Consider the following 23,460-nt stretch of genomic DNA (forward strand, 5'->3'; position numbering starts at 1 on the left):
GTGAAGTCATACTACCTTTCCCATGAGTTGCCCCAGTCCTGAAAATACTTCAGGTGCAAACTTTGTTTGCTTACATTTGGATAAAGGATTAAACCAAGTATATAATTTCTTGGTATCTTTAATGTATACCACCATGTAATTTGAAGGAATGTACCATAAAAAAAATGTAATTCATATTATAACTAATATTTCGATGCAACATACCTCAACAAGAGTATGAGCATGTAACCTCTCTGCCTGACTGCAGAGAACCAAAAACCGGTTAATCCTGTATATAAGATTGTTATGTATACAATAATATAATATAATATAATATAATATAATATATATATATATATATATATATATATATCTTTCAACTAAGAGTAAGTTAGCTGGTCTCATACAGGATCTAGCTGGTTAATTAGCTGGTCCCCAGAACAGGATCTAGCATCTATGACTGTAGATGTGTGAACGCATGCATCTACAGTCATAGGACACACACACACCAGGAAGCATAGGGCTAACCACCTTATACTCAATACAGTAGTAGTTAAGTGAATAGAAACCCTTGACACCACAAGATAAAAGAGGAGGGAAGGAACAAGAAAGAAAGAAAGATATATATATATATATATATATATATATATATATATATTTTTTTTTTTTTTTAATTTATTGAACTTGATAAAATATACATTGGAAGATAGATAACAAAAACAGACTACGTGTGTTGAGGCTTAAGTGCTGTGAAGAATTCATGTTAGAGGTTTAATGGAATATTAACAGCACTGAGAAAGGATTAAAACTAATTTTAATGCTTCCAATATTCTGCACTCAGGAATCAACCTAATTTAAACAAATACGGTTGCATTAAACTTCCCAAAATTTGGGAAATACATGCTCATACTCTTGTTGAGGTATGTTACATCAAAATATCAGTTATAATTATCAGATATCCCTCTTTACATCCCAGGCCACCTACAAATGCCCATAGAGGATGCACGTCCTATCTAGGTGGTGCATCCTCTATGGGCATTTACCATAGAGGACGCACCACCTAGATAGGACGTTTCACTTGGTATTGTATTTGTGGGTGTGTTGTTACAAAAAGTTTTTGTAATCCCCTGAAGATGTCTCTGTGATGGAGATGAAATAGTGGAAGCATTAAAATTAGTTTTAATCCTTTCTCAGTGCTGTTAATATTCCATTAAACCTCTAACATGAAAAACAGACTATTTACATATTATAACAATGTATATTACAGGAAAAAAAGGATTTTCTTTTTAGATATACAATAGAAATAAAGAGGAAAAAGGTACATTAATGGTAGGCAGGATGTGTCTTTTCAGTAAGAGTCAATATTACAGTTCAGCATCACTTTTAGTTATTCTTCTGCTGAAGCCAGGGCTAGATTAACCATTAAGCAAAATAAGCACGTACTTAGGAGGGCGTCATGGAAAGGGGGGCACCACAGAATTTCTGCTTTAGTTAGATGACGAATCTAATTTAAATTAACTTTTAATTAGTTTTTCATTGTTTTTATCTTTTCTTACTGTTACCTACTTTGTTTCAATAAATAATGATGTGTAGAAGGCCTAATAAAACTCTAACCAAGTGCATGACGGTTCGTTTACACTGCATTATCACTCACGATGCTTTCTGGCACTACCATTGCATCAAATGAGGTAATTTTTTATAATTAACGTAACCATTTTATTTTTTTATTTTCCTGTCTGTTTTAGGTCTTGTTTTAATAAATTATGTCTTATAAAAGGCTCCAGAAGCAAACATAAAACAAATCACGTGGTTGTCTCAAAAACACTCACTTCTGCGACAGCTAGGTAAAAGGCCTAGCTGTCGCAGAAGTGAGTGTTAGATCTGAAATAGGCGACTTCAGAATTTACCTGACGTCACCATTCCAGAATCTAACAATTTACATAAAATCACAATTGCATACTTATCTTTTAGCAGTAAAAATGTGTTTTTTGTTTATAACGGCTTCATATATAATAATTTGTGAATTTTGTGAATTTTTAAACTTCATATCTAAATGTCTAGCAAAAATGTAAGTCAGAAAAAAGGGCAAAATAAGAGAGATATTGTTAATGAAATAATGCAAGTGAAAGAATGCAAACTATCCAACGACATAGGACAAAGATCACCCTAAATACAGTAAGATCAGAGAAATACCTGCAGGCATTATATCTTAGAAGGCACATGACGCACATGTTCCCCGGACCAAAAAGTCCCGTATGTAAATCAGTGAAGTCACCCGAACGGAGACCAATGGGTGAAACGATGAGAAATTTCAAACTCAAAAAGGTGGCGCTCTTGGAGAAGGTATATAACCCGTGACACGGAAGTAAACGACCCTCGTTTTTTCTTGTTCCTGAGTTTTCTCTCCGTGTGCTTCGAGAGTTCTTCGCAGTTCAGCTCTCATATTTGAGGGCTGACTTACGACAGAGTTCAGTATGACACCATAGTAGATTTTTCAGCAAGATAAATTGCAGGCCGTAGTGAGAATTTCATCTACGTAAAACCTAGGCAGATGTATAGCATCCAGCCCAAGCGAGCGTGTAACCCACGTGGCATTAAAATCGAGACAACCAGAAATATAATATAAATAGAATATAACAGAATAAGAGCCATAGCTAAAAGATAAGTCAGAAAAAGACAGAGAATCATGGAATAAATTTGTTTCTAATTTAGAACATGATTTATATAAAATAAGACCCAATGTATATAAGATTTTGAAACACCTAAATGCCGATACCAAAGAAAACATAAAATTAAATACTGAATTAAAATTAGAAGAATTTCTAAATTACTACACAGAACTGTGGACAGACAAATATTTTAAAAAAGACAACTGGCAAACAATTAACGAAAATGAAAAGGAAATAACTGAAGAAGAATTAGAAATCAGCCTGAAGGAAACAAGAAACGGAAAATCACCTGGAGAAGATAAGCTAGGTTCAGAACTATATAAATATGCAAGAACAAGATTCAAAAAAAGGCTCTTATTATTTTTTTTAAAATAAAATTTACTCAACTGGTATCCCCCCAATAGAATGGAAAAAAAGCAATTGTGATTCCTATCTTTAAGAAAGGTAATAGAGAAGACCCTAAAAACTATAGAGGTATCAGTATACTAAATTCCTGTTACAAAATATATAGCAGAATCTTAAATAACAAACTAAGGAAATATTCCAAAAACTTTATTCTAGAGGTACAGAATGGATTTAGAAAAGGACGATCATGTATAGACCCAGCCTTTTGCCTAAAATTAATAGTAGAGAAAAGAAGAGAATATAATTTGGAAACACATATTGCATTTATTGACTTTGAAAAAGCATTTGACAAAGAAACATATGATTTAACATATTAAAAGAAACACAAATACCAAATAATATCCTAAAAGCTATCACAAGTATATATGAAAATAATCAAATGCAAATAAGATTAAATCACGAGCTATCATATACAAGAGAGATAAACCAAGGGGTCCGACAGGGATGTCCCCTCTCAGCAACTCTTTTTAATATCTACTTAACACGTTCGCTGCCAACTACGAGTATACTCGTAGTGGGTAAACCTGCTTCACAAGCCAGCTACGAGTATACTCGTATGACGCTTACCGCCGGGAACGAGATTATTGTAGTGACATTGAAGAAGTGAAAATCCTTGGCTTGTGGGGCTAGCTTCAAAACTATGTATTCTCATAGACCGTATATGCTCTGTACAAGCCAACTACGATTATACTCGTAGGACGTTTACCTCCGGTAACGAGATTATCGTACTGACCTTGAAGAAGTAAAACTGCTCGGCGTAGGGGAACAGACCATGCCAAAGTAGCGTGGCAGCAAACGTGTTAAATGAAATAATAATAAAATGGAGTAAAAATTTACAACAAGGAATTAAACTTTCACCTACAGTTAACTTAAACACTCTCCTCTTTGCAGACGACCAAATAATAATTACAAATTCTGAAGATAACTTACAGAAAGCTATTTTAAATCTAAATGAGATATCCAAAGATTATGGTATGATAATATCAACAGAAAAATCAAAAACTATGGCCTTTAAAGGACAAGATCCAGCAAGAACTAAAATAGTAATAGATAACAAGATCTTAGAACAGGTGAATTCATTTAACTACCTAGGATGTATGATCACATATGAAAATGAAAAAGATATAAACATAAAAATTGCAAAATATTTAAAAATAACAGGTAACTCTATATTTAAACCAAACCTAGTTCAAAAACAAACCAGGCTAAAAGTATACAATACATTAGCCTTACCAGTCTTAATGTATGGAAGCGAAATCTGGACAATAAAACAAAAAGACAAACAAAGATTAACAACAGCAGAAATGAAGTTTATGAGAAAAACTGCAAAGTATACCCTATTTGATCACAAAAGAAACGAAGATATTATGAAAGAATTAAACCAAGAACCAGTAATAGAAAAAATTAAAAAATATAAACATAAATGGATGGAACACGTTCAAAGAATGAAAACAGAAAGATTACCAAAACAAGCCTTAAAGTACAAACCATTAGGAAAAAGAAAACCAGGACGTCCTCTTAAATAATTCAACGATGACTTCTAAGGCCGAAACAGGCCATGCTAGGCCTAAATCCTACAAAATTATACGTCATACGTATCCTTGATACGTATGATGATGATGATGATGACCATAGATAGATGTGAGAGGTACCAATGAGCTATAGATGAATAATAATTATTTGTCCATGGAGATGTCTTTATAATAATAATATAATAATCCCTTAATTATCCAACCAGATCAGGAGAAAAAAATTGGCTTGTGGATAAAGGGCTGAATACCTGAAGGTGCAATTACGTGGTACCATACCACAAGTTATATGACATATTATCCCATTCAAGGGTCAGATAATTGAGAGATTAATGTAATAATAATGATAATAATAATTTTGTTTTAATTTTAAAATTGAATAATAATTATTCAATTTTAAAACTGAATAATTACAATAATAATAATAAATTATTATTATTGTAATTATATTTCTAACAAAATATAATTGATAACAAAATATCAACTGCCAACTTGTATTATTATACAAATAATTATCTCAAAATATAAAGTACTCACTTCAGAAAAAAAACAGTCTAATAATTTGCATAGAGACATAATGCTATTCAGTTCAGTAATAGGCACTAATTCAGAACAATTCTGTTTTTTATAGTTTAAGATAGCTGCAAGATACTTATTGAAATAATTTTCTAATTCTTCAATAATTTTTAAAGAATTCGCTTTCTTTTTCTTGTTTTCAAGCCATGATTTTACATATGGCTTCCAACCAACACTTTCATATTCTGTGTAGACAATGCCTGATCGTGAAACTGTAGCAGGAGAAGACTGCGATAGATCCAGTACTTCAAATAATAGTGACACCTAAGAAATAAAAGATCAAGTATTTTAAGCCATTTTCCTTGTATTTATATTATGGATATACAGTAATCCACTGTTTATCTGACCCTTCAACTATCTGAATAGATAACTGAAGTACTATTACATGGTGTTCTACAGAGAAGGTGGTTGACGTGCAGGGGTCAGTTAATTGAAGGTTAATTGAAGGGTCGATGTTTTTGAAGGTCAGATAAACAGTAGATTACAGTGTTATGAAATATCAATATTTAGAAAATGCAACTTTATATAACAGTATATGAAACATTTTTATCGATATGAAGCCACAGTAAACATGATGCTATCAAAGATATAATCTCATATAAAGCAAAGGATGATCTCATATAAGGATGATCTCATATAAGGATGCTCTTCAGAGATCCTTATGCTCCAAAGACTAGAATATCTATTACATGTTGCTTTGATCACATTCAGCATTGTCATACTCATCACTCATTTTGACAATAAATTTTACTCTCTTGCCATTGTCCATACAAAAAAATTTGCTTTTTTTTTCTTTACACACAGAATTTTATATGGCTTCTAGGAATGAACTCTTGTTTTCTCATTTGAATCTGTATAATATTTTTCTCTAATAACAGTGGAATATCCATCTGTCTCTAATCTCTTAAATTCTATAAATCACATCATCAGTCTATCCTCAAGGTCAGCAATCAATAGATATGAGAAACTTAGCAACATGCCTTCAACATGTCATAAGTTTCAAAATTTATGACCAGGATTATTTAAAAAAAAAAAAAATCCAGGTGATCAAATCACTGCACAGTAATCCCAGATGTGGCATGATTAATGCCTTATACAATGACACTATCACTTCCATGTCACTGTTTATCAGTGTCATCTCATTTGTAATTGAACTTCAACTCACTATGCATTATCGTCCAGAAATCTCCTGTCTACTCCACTTTGTAGAGCATATTTCCACCAATATAATATTCCTTTGACCAGAGTTTATTACCTGATTTATCTAACAATAACACCAGTCTATTCCAGTAATTTTGCAACAATATCATATCAGGATTCTCTGTCATTCTTTTTTTCCAATTTATCATCATTTGAAAATAAAAGAGGAGGATTTATGCAAGATATTGGTAAGATTTATGCAAGCATTCTTGAGAAACGACTAAGAAAAATTGTGGAGGAGAAGCTTGAAGAAGAACAAGCTGGGTTCAAGCCAAACAGAGGTTGTCAGGATCAGATTTTCACTTTAAGACAAATAATTGAGAAATCATGGAAATATAACAAGGATCTGCATTTAAGTTTTGTTGATGTGGAAAAAGCATATGACAAGGTGTCAAGAGAAATGCTCTTCAAAACACTACAGTTATATGTTGTAAAAGGGACATTATATCAAGAAATACAAAGTTTATATTTGTTTAAGTTAAGGGATATTACATCCCATATCATTTCTCAGCCGAATAAGAAACTCAAAGAGTTTCATGCCGTTTAAGTTAAGGGATATTACATCCCATATCATTTCTCAGCCGAATAAGAAATTCAAAGAGTTTCATGCCGAATATAGTAGAAACTATATAAAGTTTGGCGATTCCAAGCGTAAGCAAATACCCGGATACTGCAGCAACTGACCCTTAAGGTAGTGCAAGCTGAGGCAACGCATGTCAAAGGTGGAGCAAGTTCCGATCGCTATTCTTGATATTTACCCATAATGTGAACTTAGCTCCTAAGAGTTGTATTAATGTTCTACATTATGAGAGAAGGTCACTACCCAGACCGGTTTCAACCTTTATTGAGGTCTCATCAGTGAGTAGGTAGACCTAGTTAATATGAAGTTTGTAGTGAACAGAACTTACAACCCTTCTATGAGTATTACCGAGAGGTGCCCTAATAAATTATTAGATATATGAAGAGCCAAAGGCTTCAATTCGGTGACATATGACTTGTTTAAGTTAAGGGATATTACATCCCATATCGTTTCTCAGCCGAATAAGAAACTCAAAGAGTTTCATACCGAATATAGTAGAAACTATATAAAGTCCCGATATGGGATGTAATATCCCTTAACTTAAACAAGTCATATGTCGCCGAATTGAAGTCTTTGGCTCTTCATATATCTAACAAAGTTTATATCTGAGTTGTAAGTCAGCAGTTAGAATTCAAGGACATACAGGAAGATGGTTTGATGTTAAGTAGGAAATTCACTACGAGTAGATTTGCATGAATAATAAATAATCAGATTTTAACCCATATATGTTTTTATTAACACTTAGATGTATTTCTTGGACATATTTTGCTCTTTACATGGCTAACAGCATCTTCAGGAGGTTGTTTAACATAAGTAAAATAATGAAAAAAAAGTAAATGTTTCCACAATAGCTGTTATTTCTATAAATTGAAAAGACTGGAATGATAGTTTAATCATTTCTATTATTAGGAATGTTACATGCAGTCTCTACATTGTTGTGTAAACTCTGTATGTGGTATAGAAGAGATCTTGAATGTTACACATATTCATTAATGATTTCCAATGTTGTGAAGTATCATTTCTTTGCTTCTATTTAGTGTTCCTTTTGAATGAATGACCTCGGAAGACTCCTTGAACAATCTGTCAAAGAATCTGTCGCTAACCACTTGGGCAGGTGGCCTGGCTGCCCAAGTGGATAGCATATTATCTGCTCTCCAGCCAAAAGGCTGCAGGTTCAAATTCTGCCATGGACATGGATGTTTGTGATTGTCTGGGAAAATACTAGTGGTCGTGGCGGGCAGTAGATGGCATTGGTATAGATGATGGTGATAGTTGCAGTTCATTGTGTGCTGGAGACAGAACTGTAGAGTAGGTGCCCACCCTCGATGAGTCTTTAGAATCCCAGGAGGTGTGATGTAATAATAATAATAATAATAATTCTCTTCTAAGTATGGCATTGAGGAGGCTTTGCCAATTTACCATGTGACGTTCCTTGAGGATGTGCACTGCAAGTCCACTTTATTTTTTCTTCCCTTTTGTTTTTTTATTATTATTATTTGTCACCTCCAGGAAGTCCAAAGGTTCATTAAGGGAGGGCACCTACTCTATAACTCGGTTTCCACCACTCTCAATCCACCAACTGACCGTAACTACACCAATGCCATCTACTGTCAACCACTACCATTAGTATTTCCACAGACAATCACAAACATGCATGCCCACAGAGGGATTCGAACCTGCAGCCTTTTGGCTGGAGAGCAGATACGCTAACAACTCGGCCAGCCAGGCTGGCAAGAGTGGTGGAGTGGTTGTTTTCAAACATCTCTTACATATTCTTGAGATTTTGAATGATTGTAGAATAGCTTACACGTTGGTAACACATGACTATTAAATTATTTGAGGAAATTTCAACGTATACTAAATATGAATTAAAAGAAAACTTTAATCACTACTTCCTATATTTTGGCAATGTTGCATTGAAGATGGCAATGTAACATTGCCGAAATACAGGAAGTACTGATTAAAGTTTTCTTTTAATTAATATTTAGTATACATTGTGATTTCCTGAAATAATTCAATAGTCTTGAGATGTTGAAACTTCTCCCAGTTTGACTTATGCACATCTTTCCACAAGAATATGGAATCTTGTATATTATTATTATTACCCCAAGACCTCATGGAGTCAAAGACTCATCTGGGAGATCCTTGTATCACACACACACACAGCTCATCATATCGTGTCTTGAACACACTCAAACTCCTTGCAGACATCACACTCTCAGGCAAGGCATTCCAATCATTTAAAACTCTGTATGAAAAAAACCAGCCTCATTCCCCTACTCACACCCTCTTTATACAGTTTCCGGGATGACCTCTTGTTCCCCTAATCTCCCACTATTTTCTGTAGAACTTCTCCAGCATCGATCCCATAACAATCCCTTAATAACTTGTAGGTCTCTATCATATCTCCCCTCCTCCTCCTCCTCCTCCTCCTGTCCACCAGACTCTGCTAATTGCATCTCTTCAATCTTTCCTCATACTCGACATTCCAGAGGTCAGAAACTACCTTAGTCAGCAGCCTTTGGACCTTTTCCAACATCTCTTCATCCTTCTGAAAACCAGGTGACCAAATCTGGGCACAATAGTCCATGTGTGGCTTAATCAAAGCCTTATACAATGGAACAAGAATCTCCCTACTTCTATAAGTAAGTGTCCTCCACATCATTCTCAGAAGTCTTTGTGTTGTACTCACAATTTTGGCTATGTGTAACCTAAATTTTAGATCCTTATCCACTATCAACACTAGATCTCTTCTTTCCTCCACCTCCAACAGTATATCCTCACCACTCATAAATTCTGCATCCCATCTTTGTTTTCCAAAATTTAAAACCTTACATTTTGAAACATTGAACTCACATCCCCATTTCTGTGCCCAATCACTCAATTTAATCAAGTCTTCTTGTAAGGCCACAACATCTTTACTACTCTTCAAGGTTCGTCCCAACTTTGCATCATCTGCAAACAACTGAATATCTCCATCCAAATCTTCACCAATATCATTAATTTACAAGTTAAACAGCAATGGCCCTAAAACAGATCCCTGATGCATACCACCAGTAACTTTCCTTTTCCTGGATATCGCTGCCCAATACACAACTTGTTGATACCTATCAGATAGCCAGTCTCCAATCCAATGCACCAATCTAATATCCAACCACATCTGCCCTAGTTTACTATCAACTTATCATGCAGTAATCTATCAAAAGCCTTTGTGAAATCTAAGTATACTTCTGTGTATCCTTCTCCTCTATCCATGGAAGCAGTCACCTTATTGTAATAATTAAGTAGATTGCAAAACATGACCTCCCTTTAGCAAATCCATGCTGTCCATCAAAGATAATACCATTGTTGTCAATCCAATTCTTAATCCTAGTTCTCACAAGCTTCTCCAACAACTTAACTAAAACACCTGACACACAGATAGCTCATAGTTTGATGCTTGAGTTCTATCACCTCCTTTATGAAGTGCACAATCTTGCCCTCCTTCCACTCCTTAGGAATTTGTGCAAGACTCGTATTAAAAAAATATGTCAAGGCAGGTGTTAACTCCCTGGCACATTCCTTCAGAATACGTGGTGATATATTATCAAGTCCCACAGCCTTATTAACATCTAGTTTACTCAACTCCCCATACACCTCTTGCTCACTTACAGTCAGTATATGCCAGAATGTTTATAAAATGGAACATTGTCAGTAGGGGAATGGGAACATAGGAAGCTTTGCAAGGTGTCAAATGATTTGATGGCTGTTCTGATGTTGCCTGAATTTAATAGTTGGGCTATTTTTCTTGATGCATTGCTAATGTATGGTATGAATACTGTGCCTTTGTAATTAATTTCTTGGTTATCATGGGATGGTTAAAAAAAAAGAAATGTTTCTTTAGTACCTTTTTTGAGGAGACATTTGGAGGAACTGATTAAATAGGATTTAAAGTTATTCTTTTCTTTTCTTTTAATATCATCATTTTTAGTATATTTAAAGTTCTATTTTTTAAGGTTTTGATTATACCTAATTTTTATTGAGCGTGATGGAATGAGCTTGCCTCTGCCTGCGTGGGTACAAGTGAAGATCCACTGAGAGTACCACTATTGGTGTCTTTTTCTAATTAACTAGGCAGAGTAGATTGCGTAGCAGAAATAGATTAAATCTTACTACTGTTTGACCTAGTTACTCCAGACAACTGTGTGCTCTTGGTTAGGTATCTCATTCCTACTTAGAGACTGTTGTTGATAATGCAAAAAAAAGATCTTGTAGTCAGTATTAGATAGAGAAATAGACCTCAGTTGTTGATTAAGGTGTAATCTCTATTAGGTTTTGGAATGAGGATGGCATGGTTTGTTACAAATTCACTTGGTGTGTCACCTGTAGAGAGAAAAGAATTAAAGAGTACAACTAGAATGGGGGAAATAAAATCTCAGGCCTTGTTGTAAAGTTCTATCCCTAGACCATCAGGATTTTCTTGTCTGGCATTCTTTTAGACTGTAGTAACTTCATCTCCTGTAATGGGTCTCATGAGCCCATCTTGGATGAGAAGAGCAAAGTCATTAATATTCCAGCACTTATCAGATAGCCAAATGGCTATCTGAATAAGTGCTGATGTCTTGTTATTTTAAAATTTCTTTTTTTACTTGACACTACATAAATATAGCTGGACTTTTTGAAGAATCATTGTCTGTTTCCATTGAATGCAGAATATACATTTCTAAAACTTATTACACATCCATGGTATTTCCAGTCTACTGTCAGGATTCTCCTTTCTGCATCCCTTTGGATATTACAGAATAACCCAAATAAGAACCCCTACTTCAGCTCTGATCATCTGAAGCCTAGAATAAGACCTCATCTCGACTACTGTACCCAGATTTGGTCACCTCGGTTTCTTCTTGATGGAGAGGAGGTGGAGAGGATCCAGAGGCGAGTGACTAAGATGACAGCAGGTCTATGGAATGAACCATATGAGAACAGGTTGAAGATTTGTGGGTTGCAGAAACTAGTTGATAGGCAGAGAAGGGGAGATATGATTGAGACATTCAAATTGCTAAGGGGTTTCTATAGGATTAATTCAGAAGATATTTTTGAGATTAGGACTGGTGGTGGGAGAACTAGGGGACACCTATGGAAACTGGGCAAGAGTGTGGTTAGTAGGGGTGTTAGAGCTGGGTTCTTTACTTTTAGAGTGGTAAATGAGTGGAATAAGCTGCCAGCGTCTGTTGTGGGTGCTATGACGGTGAGCGAGTTCAAGGCAAGGTATGATAAACACTGTGAGAATGTCGTATAGTTGTGTGGACATGATTTTTTAGGGGCTCCCTTGATGAGTCTAAGGACTCCCTGGAGTTGCCCGAAATAATAATAATAATAATAATTATTAATCATCTGTTAAGGTTTTTATACCTTTATATCTGAAAAAGAAACAACCTAATATTATGGCATAGAAGTTTCTATACACCTTCTTCTGGCAGAAAGGCTTATACATTGGCTATTCATAACCATTTTTTGAGGAAACTACAACATATACTAAATATTAATTACAGTAACTTTAATTAGTACTTTGATATTGCAAAGTCAAACTGCCATTATCAGAGAACAAAGAACAATTAAAGTACCTGCATGCAGGTACTAACACTGGGTAAATGAGAGTCTAAAGGAATGCAACCAAATTAGGCATAGAGTCCTAAATGATAGGACTCGGAGGTTGATTAATTTTTCCCTGTTATATAGAGTTTTTATCACAAGTATGTAGGAAGAGCCACTAGCATCCCCCCCCCCAAAAAATGGCCTCCAACAAGGAAGTGTGTCATCACCACTATTTTTCAACATCTACGTCAATGATCTCCCCATCTTTTCGGGAACTATAAATTTTATCTATGCTGATGACCTTGCCATAGCTACTCAATCAAAAAATTTCAAGTAGTTTCCATTGAAACTACTCTATCACTTGCCTTAAATAGTCTAACCACATATTATAGCAGTAATCAATTAAAATCAAATCCCTAGAAAACCTAGACTGGTCTTTTCCACCTTAACAATAAGGAAACCAACAGGAAGCTATAGATTTCTCAAGAAGGCTCTAACATAGAACATTCCTGGAATCCAATCTACCTCGGTGTGACTCTTGATCGCACTCTTTCATATAAAACACGTATAGAAAAAACAATGGCAAAAGTGGATGCAAGAAACGATATACAGGTATTCCTCGATTAACGGTTAATTAATCCCTCGATGTTACCACATATATCAAAATCGCGTTCATCAAATCTATTAATCAATGGTAAAAATTACAATTCATCCATGATCGATTACTGTATTAATAATTCGTTTTATATGGTACTCTTTTAGGAAAGATAAAAAATGAATGCAAAGTAAATGTTTAATAAATGCTTGTACCTACATTATTTAATGCAATTTTTTTTTTATCAAAAGAAGTTATCAAGAGTCGTTTGAACAGTTTTAATTTTTTTCTTATTGACATAAATTCTACGATAACAAGCAAAATGACTCTCCAGACCTCGACAAACAAGCAATAAAACATAAAGAAAAAACACTGCAAATATAATACATGATGGTACAAATTAAGTGGATATTGAATCCAACATTATTTCATAGCTGAATATAGAAACCACAAGAGTTTCTTGCCGAATATATAAAAACTAAACGTTTTGGCGGATGCAAGCATAAGCAACCTTATGGGCAACTCATAATAAAGGTGGAGTAAGCTCCAGATCACTTTCCTTAGTATTTTCCATAATGTAAAGCACATCTCCTAGAGGACATGTATGATATTCTCTATTTCAGTAACACATGACGGTTTATTTATTTTCAGTTACAATATGGTATTGGATAACCGGCGAGTCAAAGTGCGTGAAATTGCTGAGACTATAGGCATTTCAAAAGAACGTGTTGGATATATTTTGCATGAAGAATTGCAAACTATATCCTACTATTATTGAAACTATTGAACAAAGAATAAAAATATAAAAAAAAGAACCATACTATACTGACATCGGAGGCCGCAGTTTCTCTCAGATACAATTTACTGTCAAATATCACAAACCTTTACACAACATGCGTTAAACCAAACTGACAGCAAAAAACAGTGCGGAATATCACTCGTAACATATGAATGCACAGGTACTTATGACCTCCAAGCTATACACTGAATTGTGTATGAATATTTATATTAAACATTTTGCATGTATCTGTCAGATCAGCTGCAAGCTCTGCAGGCGCATTAATCAAAACTCTTGCTGCGTATATCAAGGGACTGCCGCAATTAATTTCACCGCGTTAATCAAATCCCGCATTAAGCAAAACCGCGTTAAACAAGGGATACCTGTACTAAGAAAGCTTACCCTCCTCCAAATGGGGTGCAGACCCTAGCACACTGAGATCTTCTGCCTTGACCCTTTGCTATTCTTCTGCTGAATATGCCTGCCCAGTATGGTCCAGATCCTGCCATGCTGAAAAACTTGACCCAGCATTGAATGAAAGCTGCTACTTAATTACAGGATGACTGAAACCAACACCACTAAGAGACCTATTTATTGGCTTTTTATTATTATTATTATCATTATTCAACCACTCCAGGGAGTCCAAAGACCCATTGAGGGAGGACACCTACTCTACAACTCTGTCTTCACAATTCAATCCACCTACTACAATGAACCGCAACTACACCAATGCCAACTACCACCAACCATCATCACTATTATTATTATTATTATTATTATTATTATATGGGTATCTCCCTGGAGCCAGAAGACTCATCGCAGGAGACCCAAACTATTAAAACAATATCTATCATACGTCTTCTTGAATTCATTTACACACAAAGCACTCACAACTCAGTCAGGCAATGCATTCCATTGATTCACCACTCTCCAAGCAAAATACCTAGTTCTTACACCCTTGTTAACCACACTTTTCCTTACTTTCCAGGGATGACCTCTTTTTTCTTTCATCACTATCACACAGCTGAAATATTTCCCTTGCATCAATCTTATAAAAACCTTTCAGTAATTTAAATGTTTTTATCATATCCCCCTCTTCTTCGCCTATCAACCAATCTCTGCAATCCACAAGCTCTCAATCTATCAATGTAGGGAGCATTTTTTACACCACTCACCAACTTAGTCACTCTCCTCTGAGCCCTTTCCACAACCTCCTCATCTCCAAGGAATCCAGGCGACCAGACTTGAGCACAGTAATCCAAATGTGGAAGTATCAACGCCTTATAAAGAGGAATAATAACCACTTTATCTCTGGATGTTAGTGTGTTCTTCAATAACCAAATAATCCTATGTGCAATCTTGGACACCTTAGTAGTGTGTTCTCTGAACTTCAATTCCCTATCCACTAATACCTCCAAGTCCCTAGACTCATCAATCTCTTGGAGTACAGTTCCATCAATGTGGTACACAGCTGGAAATCTTTTAACCCCAAAATACATAACTTTACACTTCTCCAGATTGAACTGACATCCGTTACCCTTTGTCCATTTTGCCAGCTTATTTAAATCATCCTGCAAACTCTCAACATCGGCATGATTTCTTATCGAGCTTCCCAACTTTGCATCATCAGCATACAACTGAACATCTCCTTTCAAGTTATTTCCTATATCATTTCTGTACAAATTAAACAACAACAAGGCGTCCAAAGGTGCCAAGCCTCCTGGACCACTTACAACAGCTATGATGAATACAAAACTTAAAAAGCTCCATGCCGGCTCGAGCGTCGGCCAGAATAACAAGGATCACGTTGCTTCTTTGGGTCGAGGGCAAGCTTCAAAAAATAAGTTACAGCCCCCTAATCAACGCTCTCTTAAGATATGTTCCCTAAACATAGAAGGACTATCTAAATCCAAAGCGAAGTCATCACCAAAATAACTAAAGACAAAGCAATTAACATCTTGGCTCTCCAGGAAACCCATCTGCCTGACACAGCACTCAATAGACTATAGATCTCAGGCTTAATTCTCGTTCTTATAACTGCCATCCCAAGCATGGCCTGGCAACCTACATCTGGCCTGGCCTCAAGGACATAATCCAACGTGTATCGTATACAGAATACTCCATAGGTATTAAAGTTCTAAATACCCCCATCTACAATATCTACAAACCACCTTCGTAATCCTGGCCTGATCAGATGGACCGGCCACCACCTCACCCTGCTATCTATGTTGGTGACTCTCATCACACCATGTGGGGCTATTCCTCTAACAACCGGGATGGTGATAATCTAGTCAACTGGATGGATACATATAACTTTTATTTGATTTACGATGCGAAGCAGGAGGCCACTCTCCACTCAGCCAGATGGAACCTACACCTGCAAGCAATTAATATGAGTTGGACTAGGGAACAAGTTTATGCGGGAAGAAGGAAGGTGTATGAACGGAAGGTGAAAGTAAATAGGAACACTGAAGGGCAGGGCATTCAGAACACTACAGAGACGAGGAGAAAACTTATAGACAGCTGAGAGTAAAAAGTCAGCGGTAGTAGTAGTAATAGGAATTTAGTGCCTAATAGGATTAACAAAAGACTGGAAGATTAATAGGAAATTCAGAATAATTTCACTAAGTTCTAGAATTACTACATATTTCTATATCGCTTTGAAGAAGGATTGTGCAAAGCTCAATTTGTTATACAGTAGTAAACATGGAACAATTATTCTGCCTTGTAGCAAGTCTGTCAAGATTTGTGCAGCGCGATAAATAATAATTCAGTTATCTCCGTGAAGAATTCTTTTGGATAGTGTTGCATCAGAGTAATAAGTGAATATAATTTTGAAATGTGCTCACATTGAATCTGATGTGCTAAGGAATAATCCCGGTAAGAGCAGTCCTATTTTATTTTATTCAGTGTGAAGATTTAAGTGATAGCTCCGTCTCAAATATCCTAACATTTACTGTGGCATTTTGCTGAGTTTAGCCGAAGTTAGAATCTTGAAAGTAATTCCCCTTGAAGTTATAACTGCCGCCATTAATAATCTAATAAGTGCAAAATTATAGAGTGCAACTGAGTGATACCAGTATATTTAATTACTAAGAAATTCTGAAGTTTTGAACATACAAACAATTTTTATTATTAGGAAAACTATGAATTTAGTATCTGAAGATCTGATGTTTGATTCTATGTGAATGTATTGACCTGAAGAACTAAGTTATTTGTATTATCTTATTTATGCAGTTAAAATTTATGTACTTGTCATATAACCTTGTATTAAATGTTTGTTTTATTGATTTCAATATTGTGTGTGCCTGATTCTTTTTCATTGCACCGTTCATAAAAAAGTTTGGATCTTGCGGGAGCCTTAAGTGTAATATATTAAATTTGGCCTATATGATTAATGAGACTGCTAAATTAATTGAAGAGTGATTCTACTATTCTGCATAGGCTAATCTAAATATAGGGTGGCGCAGTATAAATATAAATTTCTCTATATTTTGATTAGTAATCAACCATCAATTAATTGATTTTATTAAGAACAACTTTACATCAAGATGGCAGATTCAAAACCAGGATGTACGATCCAACACCTGTACATCCTGGAAGAGTACTTCAAGCAGTGGTACTTGAAACTAAATCCAACAAAAACTGTGTCTACACAGTTTTTGCTGGATTTGAACAATGCTGAGGCGAATCGACACCTCAACCTTTCTTTCTGTGGAAAAATGGTACAACACGAGCCTCACCCCAAATACCTTGGAGTGAGTCTGGATAGGAGCCTAACCTATAAAAGGCACATCACCAACCTATCCAATAAAATTAAAACAAGAAACAATATTATTTCAAGACTTGCTGGAATAACCTGGGGTTGTGGTGCAGAAGTCCTTTGGTCGTTTGCACTAGCCCTCACATTCTCTGCAGCAGAATATTGTGCCCCTGGGAAAGAAGTGTACACACTAACATTATAGACACCCAGCTAAACTCTATCATGTGCACAATTAGTGGGACAGTGAGAAGCACCCCTCTCTCCTGGCTGCCTGTCCTATCCAACATTGCTCCACCAAACATATGGAGAAAACAAGCCTCGATTAAAGAATTTAATACAGCAATGAGCAACCCTCTCCTTCCCCTACACCAGACTCTCATAAATCCACCAGGTCTTCACCTAAAATCTAGAAAGCCTCTCTGGTCCATGGACGAACTCTCTTCGGCTACCCTGCCATCAACACCTGACATGGAGAGAATTCTGGTCCAACAGTCTCCCAACAAACGGCTTCCTGGTAGAAGATCCCTGTGCTCTGAAGCCTGGTTTTGCACTTCCTATGAAGATTTGGTCATCAATCAACAGGATCAGAACTAACCATGGCAGATGTGGCTACCTACTACATAAATGGGGGCTGTTAGACCACCCTTATTGTGATTGTTCCTCCGTGACTCAGACGATTACTCATGTTGTGTACGACTGCCCAAGGCGCCAATTTCAGAGTGGTAGCCTACAGGACATCCACAAAGTGATGGATGAGGCATTGGATTGGCTTTCCAGACTGGACATTGACCTGTAGTTATAATTGTGCCTTTTATGTAATGAACTTTTACATGTTAAGTTTTTCATCAATTGTTTCTGGACATTGTGATTGTACATTTCATGCCAGTTTCACAAAGCCATATACATAAATAAATAAATAAATCCATAACACCAGTTTAGTATCCATTCCCATTTGTTCTAATTTGCGCAACAGCATTCCATGAAGTATCCTGTCAAAAGCCTTTGCAAAATCCAGAAGTATCACTGTGTAGCCATTCCCCTTGTCCAACTCAGATGTCACTCTATTATAAAAAGTTAATAAATTACTAAGGCAGGACCGACCTTTAACAAAACCATGTTGGCCTTTATAGAGAATCATATTCTGATCCACCCAATCCTGAATTCTGACCTTAACCAACTTTTCCAGTACTTTTACCACCACTCCTGAGATGGTAATTGGTCTGTAATTTACAACCACAGTCTTGGAGCCTCCTTTATGCAAAGGAACTATTTTGCCTTCCTTCCTCTCTCTAGGGACCATACCAGAGTTCAAACTCAAGTTAAATAACCAAGTAAGAGGAGTTGACAATTCCCTTGCACATTTGTGTAACACCCAAGCTGATATTCCACCTAAACCAAGAGCAGTGTTTGGTTTAAATTCTGCAATATTCTAAGTACCTCTGTTTCATTAACTTGAATTCTCACATCAGTTATTGCTACAGGTACAGAGATATCTTCACTTGGGTGATAGACTTTTGAAAAGTGCTCACTCAGTAACTCTACTATTACATCTGATTTGGTCACCTCAATACTATCGGCACCGACTAAGGTTATCCTTCCAAAGTTATTCTTCCTTTTACTTGTCACGTAGCAAAGAACTCTTTGGAATTATCCCTGATTCCCTTAGCTAAGTATTTTCAAAGACAATCAAAAACATCCATAACCATGGTGGGATTCAAACCCGCAGCCTTTTGGCTGGAGAGCGGATGCGCTAACCACTCGGCCAACCAGGCCAGCAACCTTTTTTTGGTTTAAAACTATAGTGGCATTACCCTTATATTCTATTGATGAGAGCTTGGTCCACCTTTACTACGAGTTGTCTCAGTCCTGAAGATACTTCCAGCACAAACTTTGTTTGCTTACACTTGGGTAAAGGATTAAACTAAATTTGTTATAGTCTAACCAAGTGGAAAATCAACTTCCAATATTCTATTGTTATTTTTTCATTTCCAAAAGAGCTTTATATCTTTCCATGAGAGATTGCTTTTCTATGGTTCTATGTGATGTCTGAGTACACTGGCTAAATCTAGTCTGATGTTGTTGGCAATATGAGTAGGAAGGCTGAGGTTGATTAATTTTTCCCTTTTATATAGAGTTTTTATCACAAGTATTTTAACAGAAGTATTAATTAAAGTCATTGCAATTAATGTTCATTATACATTGTAATTTCCTCAAAAATGATAGTTATTATATACAGTTTCATGTTTAACTGGACTGTGGAATCCTTGTACATTTAATAAGGCAATTAAGAAGGGAGTTGATATGATTAGCAAAGTGTAATTGGTAAGTTGTGAACAGGAGGAGGAGGGAGGGGGGGGGATATGAATGAGACATATGAGTGAATCAGGGGTTGTTATCAGGTTAATGTAGAAGAGATTTTTTGTATAATGGGAGACGGAGTAGAACAAGAGGCCATTGCTGGAAACTGTATAAGGAGGATATGAGCAGAGGAGTGAGGAGAAGGTTCTTTAGATTGGTTGGTTGGTGAGTGTCTACATTCACAACACACATTGCTTGAGTGTGTTGTGAATGTAGACACATTGAATCATTTTAAAGCGATTGGATGAGCTTTGTGTGTGATAGTATATACCTCCCACGATGAGTCTTTGACTCCATCGATTTCAAATGTTAATAATAATAATAATAAAGTTTCTAACCTCTAGATCAGTATTCCCAGAAATTTTAGTATGGAAGAACCAGTAAAATATTTGCCATACACCAAGGAATCCTCAATTTATATAAACATATATATGTTTATACAAACAGATTCTGCAATCTAATTCCAAGCTAACTGTATATGTCAATCCAAATAATGTTAATAAAATTTATTCTGAAAAAATTATTTGACTTTTTTTGATAAAAATGTGAAATTCACATAATAAAATATTTTATTGCAATTTTTGTTTCTATATAATTCTTGTGGAACCTCTGAAGAGCATTTGCAGAAATTTGAGAAATTTTTTTTGCAGAACTTTGAGAAAAAAAGAAATTTGAAGTTTGGGAATCAGTGCTCTTGATTTTGGATGCTGCTGGTGAGGTCTTTAATTTGTGAAGGAGCAAATGTGTATTTTGCTTATTCTTGTAAATTGTTTTCCAATTTTTTTGTAGTTGCTTGCCATTATTTCAATTTCTGGCTACTGTTCTTGATTTGGAAGCCAGTTATTTTCTTTTCATATAAACAATAATAATAGCGAGAAAATTTTGTCTGTGAAGATGATTTTTTTTTTTTTTTTGCATAGGCTTCTGTAGAGAAGAGACATGATAGAAATGTTTGTGGTACTTTCTCACCTCTTCATATCCTGGAATTTGAATTTCTAGAGTTTGCACCCTTGGTGAATTGGTGAAATCAATACCATATCTCAGGAAAAGAAAACAAAAATATTCTACACTTAATTATAAGAAAAAACTTTCAGTCATAAGACTGAAAGTAAAATAATCTCATGATATAGCAACAATTCCACAACACCATCAAATGCTGTAGATGAGCTACAATAAAATTATGGCCATGATGCAGCTAAAAAAAATCCCATAGTGAAGATCCCATAACTTCACTACCAGCAATTTTATTAATGCATGCTTAAATAATCCCACGCTGGTGAGGGGTTCAAGGAGTACCACCACTAGCACCAGAAAAAATAAAATAAAATTATCAAAATAAAAAGAAAAAGAAAAAAAAAATGAAATTCTGAGGATTCCACTGGTTCAATATACTTAGGATTCCAAAAAGTCATTAGTGACTGACCTTAAAAAGGCCACTCAAAGGTTAATCCTCAAAAAGCTCTCAGTAGTCTCTTAGCGCATTCCAAAACACTGTGACAAAACCTCAGTATTTCACCATCAGGCCAAGTTCCACTTCTTCATAGTAGTAAGCAAAAACCTGCTATGCACCAAGCATTGGCCCTGCATGGCCGCAAACAAGCCCACAGCATACAAGGTCTACAGCTCCACCAGAGAACAGGAGGTTGGTTCCCCAAGGCAGCTGCCAGATGAATATACAAATATCATCAGTGGAAGCTAGACTCAGCAAGACATAGGTGAATCAAGGCAGAAATCAATATGTATTCAGTGCACAAGTAGTAAATGGTGTGCCACCATATTATAATTATACCATGGATCAGATAACTATTTAGAAAGATTTTTTTCTTGGTTTCAAAGTAAATTATACTCAATGAGAAATTATATTCATTGTTAATCCTTCATCCAAGTGTAAGCAAAGAAAGTTTATGTGTGAAGTATCTTCATGACCAGGCTACTTATAACATAGAGAGGTATGGAATCTCTATTGATATAGTGCAACTCTGTCAATTATGTGTTTCCTATTTTGTCATCATCCAAAGCCGAATTTTAAGATTCTATGGATTAAAGCAATAGCATCAATAAGTCACTGTTATAGAAGAATTTAACAACAATTTACTATTCCTTGACTACTTAATAAAAGATCTTCTAACTCTCTCAACCATCTGCAAAAAGCTTATATACTGGAAGGAAAAAACTTTTTTTTTTTTTTGAAGACTTTGCAGACTGCAGGCAGCAGCAAACAGGAGAAAGAGGGGGCGATGTGATTGAGACTTACAAACTTCTGAAAGGATCATACAGGATTTCAGTTGATGGAATTTTTTATTTTATAGAGGGTGGGGAAAGGACAAGAGGACATCTTTGGAAGCTGAGAATGAATAAATGCTGCTAAGAAAGGAATGAGAGCTAGATTTTTCTCTCATAGAGTGGTGTGTGATTGCAATAGATTGCCACTGGATGTTGTGTGTGAAATAGTGTAAATGAATTCAAGAACAAGTATGACAGCTGGTGCATGTAGTATGTGGCCTCCATCAATGGGCCCCTGACTCCCTGGAGGTCTCTCTTAATAATAATAATAATAATAATAATAATAATAATAATAATAATAATAATAATAATATTCTGAAGAAATCTAATTATTTAACTTCCTCCTTTCATACTTCTAAAATTTGTTCTTCTTCTTCTATTGGAGACAGACCCTTTGGTAGATTTGTTGATACTGAAAGGGTATCTTATCCACTCAATATTAATGTCCAATTCAGGGAAATACTTTTCTAGATTCATTTTTAAGCTTTGTAAATGCTGCTGATAGTAATTTTCACATCATCATCAATTTGTTCATTTGAACTTGTGAGCTCTTCATAAAGAGATAGAAATGCATCAAATTTTCCATTACCAACCTGTTTTTGCCATAACTTCATCTTTGCCAATGTGGCGTTCACTTTATCTTGGACATGAAATATAGAGATTTCCCTGCCTTGTAGTGACATAAGATTATTTAATGCAGTAAATAATCTGCCAGGAGTGCTAATTAACTGAGCCATTTCCAATTATGTAAATGTTTATTCAATTCTTTCATCAAAATAAACTCGTAATTTATTCTGAAGTTCAAATAAACGAGTAAGGACTTTTCCACAAGAAAGCCAAAGACATCGGTATGGAAAAGAAGTTGTATATGATTACTTCCCTTTTCTTCGCAAAGTTGAGAGAAACATCTGGCCTTTAATATAATTTATGATTTTCACAGCTTCATCCAGAACTTTTCTTAGGTCTGTAGACATCACATGTGCAGCCAAAAGGCTCCATATGTATGCAGCAGTGTGTCAACTTTGCATCTGTTGTAACTTGAATCCTTGAAATAAGTCCTTTTTTAGATCCGACCATGGATTTTGCTCCATCTGAGCTTATTCCAACACATCGTTTCCAATCAAGATTGTTTTGATGCATACATGTATTTATATTGCTGAATATTTCTTCT

At 35.5% G+C, this 23,460-nt stretch overlaps 1 protein-coding gene across 1 annotated transcript in view; it reads right to left on the reverse strand.

Annotated features, from left to right (window-relative positions):
• The window catches only part of kl-2 (dynein heavy chain 2, axonemal kl-2), a 1,497,432-nt gene that overhangs the window by 1,173,707 nt on the left and 300,265 nt on the right, over positions 1 to 23,460 (reverse strand). Inside the window, exon 15 of the mRNA XM_090414156.1 lies at positions 5,116 to 5,422. Coding sequence (XP_090270282.1) covers positions 5,116 to 5,422 — 307 coding nt within the window. The remainder of the gene's footprint in view (positions 1 to 5,115; positions 5,423 to 23,460) is intronic.

Source organism: Typopeltis vanoorti, chromosome 24 (genome assembly GCF_054136105.1).
Source record: "Typopeltis vanoorti isolate ZY-2024b chromosome 24, IOZ_Tvanoo_1.0, whole genome shotgun sequence".
Lineage (NCBI taxonomy): Eukaryota > Metazoa > Arthropoda > Arachnida > Uropygi > Thelyphonidae > Typopeltis > Typopeltis vanoorti.